Consider the following 4,093-nt stretch of genomic DNA (forward strand, 5'->3'; position numbering starts at 1 on the left):
ACTGAGCCACCTTCCCAGCCCCTCTTCAAGTGACTTATTACCGTATAAGATGAAATAGTCTTGAGCCAGTCATCATAGAGGTTGAACAGAACCATCTGGGGCTCAGTGGCTTTAAGGATGAGATCCCCAAACTTTTCCACTTTGAGACAAGCCTGGAAGGGGAGCTGGAGCTCCGATCCTTTGATCACAATGTTGGGGAAGTCCAGTAAGTGTACCTAAGATGACAAAAGTCACGATTAGATTTACTTCCAGCCCAGGAAAGAAAGTCCATGAGACTTAGAAATGGAACCTGGACACTCCAGGCTTCCTCCCTCATAGCTCGACTGCCCTTTTACCTCCAATGGATCTAACATGCCCTTCCTGGTGACAATGATCTGCTTGGGCTGCTCCTCCACAGGCAGAGATCGGATCAGGGCAGCCACTTCCTCAGCCGTCTTCCACTTGGCCAACTAAAAACCAAGAGAGAAGGAATTGAGTCTACCCTCCTAGAAGAAATGGAACAAAAGATTCCTAGTCTCCAAATAAACTATGCTCCTAATGAACACTGGTATTGAATGAGACACTTCGAAAAAGTGTCAAACAGACTTATACAAAGGGGTTTCTCACTATGTAAGCTGGGGGTGCTGGTGGCTCATGCCTATAATCCTAGCTACTCAGGAAGGTGAGAACTGAGGATCACAGTTCCAAGCCAGCCCAGGCAGGAACATCCATGAAACTCTTATCTCCAATTAACCACCAGAAAACCAGAAGTGGTGCTGTGGCTCAATTGGTACGGCACTTGCCTTGAGCTGGAGAACTCAGGGATAGCATATCCAGGCCCCAGGGTTCAAGCCCCACCCCTTCAAAAAAAGAGCAGCACAAAGATTGGGTACCAGTAACTCATCCTAGTTACTTAGGAGGTTGAGATCTGAGGGTCACAGTTCAAAGCTAGCTTGGGCAAACAAGTCCTAGTCTTCAAGTCTTTAGTCAATAAAGTTACAACTAGCCAGATATCAATGGCTCATGTCTGTAAACCTAGCTACAGGAAGTGAGATCTGATGATCAAGGTATCAAGGGTTTGAAGCCAGGCTTGGTAGAAAAGTCTATGAAACTCTCATCTCCAATTAACCACCAAAAGGCTGGAAGTGTAACCATGTTTCAAGTGGTAGAACAGTGCAAGTTGATTGTTCAACACAGGGCATCTTCTGGGTCACAGGTGACTTTTGTGTTTCAAACTCGTAACACTTATAATGTATCTGCTTAACCAGCCAGAAACACAGGTCTGCTAGATGGAATCATAGGCATAGCCACATAAGTCTCAGGTTACCTGAATATATTTTGCTCTGGCTTTTTAAGAATTCTAGTTAAGCTGGGTGACGGTGGCTCATGCCTGTAATCCTAGCTACTCAGGAGGCTGGGATCTGAGGATCACGGTTCAAAGCCAGCCCCAGCAGCAAAGTCATGAGACTCTTATCTCCAATAAAACACTCAGAAAATTGGAAGTGGTGCTGTGGCTCACAAGGTAGAGTGCTAGCCTTGAGCTGAAGAGCAGTGCCCAGGCCCAGAGTTCAATACCCAGGACAAAAAAAAAAATTCTAGTTAAATGCACATGAAATTAGAAGAGTTTACAGGAAATGAGTTTAAGAAGAGCAGGTTCAGACCCCACAGGATATGCTATTACAATCACTCTTCAGCAGCAAGTTAGAAGTACAGAGAAAAGCCAGGGGATGAGGCTAGGGGATAAAGCTGATTTGAACAAACTAATTCTAGGAAGTCTTTTTTTTTTTTTTGCCAGTCCTGGTGCTTGAACTCAAGGCTTGGGCACTGTCCCTGAGCTTCTTTTGCTCAAGGCTAGCATTCTGTAACTTGAGCCACAGTGCCACTTCTGGCTTTTTCTGTATATGTGGTACTGAGTAATCGAACCCAGAGCTTCATGGATGCTAGGCAAGCACTCTACTACTAAGCCACCTTCCCAGCTCTAGGAAATCATTTTTGAGGTAACAGTAGAAATGCGAACTTTTTTTTTTTTGGTTGGTCATGGGGCTTGAACTCTGGGTCTGGGTACTGTCCCTCAGCTCTTCAGCTCAAGTAGAGCACTCTACCACTTGAGCCACGTGCCACTCTTTGTTTTTTGGTGGTTTATTGGAGATAAGAGTCTCACAGCCTTTCTTAACCTGCCTGGCTGGCTTTGATACGCAATCCTCAGATGTCAGCCTCCTGGGTAGTTAGGATTACAGGCTTGAGCCACCAGTGCCTGGCCCAGGAAGCTTTTGTAATGACATGGATTTTAAATATATAGAATGGAGTCCTCCTTGAGATGGATTTGGATGGATTTATGGGCGAACTGACATGGTATCTGGATTTGCCTTAAAATTCTATTGAAATGGAAAAACAAAAGACTGTATGAAAAAATATGATGAAGCCAGGCAAGATGGTACATGCCTGTAAATCCCAGCACAGGGAAGTCTGAGACAGGAGGATTGTTAGTTCCAGGCCAACCTGGGCTTCATCATGAGGCCCTGTCTTAATGCTCACATATACACACAGTGATAAACAGAAACAGAAGATTTTGTTCTTAAATGAGAAAATATGAAAAAAAAACCTACAGAGTAAATACGAAGATCAGGATTTTAGGATAGTAGGCTTCTGGATTTATTGTTAGAGGAAACAAGCTGTAAATATAAAGAAACTGACTCAACAAGAACAGCACAGGTATTAAATAAGTATCTGTTCCCTTTAGAAAACAGTAGCCTGAGCTGGGTGCCAGTGACCTGTAATCCTATCTATTCAGGAGGCTGAGATCTGAGGATTAGTTTGGAGCTTGCCTAGGCAAGAAAGTCCCAGAGATTCTTCTCTCCAATTAACCACCAAAAGGACAAAAGTGGAACTATAGCTCAAGTGGTAGAGCACTAACCTTGAGCAAAAAAGCTCAGGGACAGCACCTAGGCCCCTAGTTCAAGCTACAAGACCAGCCAAAAAAAAAAAAAAAAAGTAACCAGTAGCCCAGTTAGCAATCAGAGATTCAGAAAGATCAGCTAGAAGCAATAAAGGGTCTCACACAATCTTCAACCTCCTGCAGAAGAATATTTCTCAAGGTAAGTAATTTAAGGGCTATAATCAAATGAGACCTACCTTTCAATAAATAAACAGTAATATTTTTTTTCCTCTATCACTGACCCCTTTACACAAGATTTAGTCAGCAGGATTCAATGGCCTCACTATAATTTAATTGCTCACCTGCCCTAAACGCTTCTGTCCAGCCCACACAGATGTGTGGATTATCTTGAGGAACAGTTGTCCTGTGCGTGGATTGAAGATAAAGATGGCTCCGTTGATAGGCTTGGTTGTCAAGTTCCCTTCAAAGGTCTAAACCATGAACATATTAGTTAGCACTGCCTAGATACAAACATCTTGCTTTCATCCCAATCAGTATACACATTTGTTCTCATACGCTCCCAATGGCCTATGGAGCCCCACCTGCCTTCTAACACTTCTAACACTCACCTTGTGGATAGTCACTCTGTAGACATTAGTGTCATCCACAAACCAGATAATCTGGTTGGAAAAGAGTTCACCATAGTTCTGAGAGGACAGATAAGGCTCAGTGGGCTCAGATGAATAGAGTTGGAGCCCCTTACGAATCCGTTCACGTAACACATACAAGGCAGGATTTGCCTTCATGATCTTGGCCATGGCCTGCTGTATGAGAGGCTTGCTACCTGGGAACCAGTTTCCGTAGGCACTGTGAAGATGGAGGGGGCAAGAAAAGTTAAGCCCCATAGGAAAAACAGACTTGGCTAGGTTGACGCAATAACTGATTAATGTACATATGCTCTGGGAAATGAGAGACCCAGAAAAGGAAATCTCATCTCACCTGGGAAAATTACAAAAGACCTCTGGAAGCTGGGCCCTGTTATCGTAACTACTCAGGAGGCTGAGATCCGAGGATCCAAGTTCAAAGCCAGCCCAGGCAGGAAAGTCCGTGAGACTCTTTTTTTTTGGGGTCCGGTCTTGGGGCATGAACTCTGGGCCTGAGCACTGTCCCTCAGCTCTTCAGCTCAAGGCTAGCACTCTACCACTTGAGCCACAGCGCCACTTCCGGCTTTTTTCTTTT

The 4,093-nt window shown here is 44.3% G+C and overlaps 1 protein-coding gene across 1 annotated transcript in view; it reads right to left on the minus strand.

The window, feature by feature from the left end:
* The window catches only part of Prpf8 (pre-mRNA processing factor 8), a 45,577-nt gene that overhangs the window by 5,506 nt on the left and 35,978 nt on the right, over nucleotides 1-4,093 (minus strand). The window contains exons 26-29 of the mRNA XM_013016312.1: nucleotides 3,484-3,793; nucleotides 3,217-3,345; nucleotides 336-449; nucleotides 42-215 (exon numbers count right to left, since the gene is read on the minus strand). Of these exons, the coding sequence (XP_012871766.1) occupies nucleotides 42-215; nucleotides 336-449; nucleotides 3,217-3,345; nucleotides 3,484-3,793 (727 nt within the window). The remainder of the gene's footprint in view (nucleotides 1-41; nucleotides 216-335; nucleotides 450-3,216; nucleotides 3,346-3,483; nucleotides 3,794-4,093) is intronic.

This window comes from Dipodomys ordii, unplaced genomic scaffold (assembly GCF_000151885.1).
Source record: "Dipodomys ordii isolate 6190 unplaced genomic scaffold, Dord_2.0 Scaffold31, whole genome shotgun sequence".
In the NCBI taxonomy this organism is placed as follows: Eukaryota; Metazoa; Chordata; class Mammalia; order Rodentia; family Heteromyidae; genus Dipodomys; species Dipodomys ordii.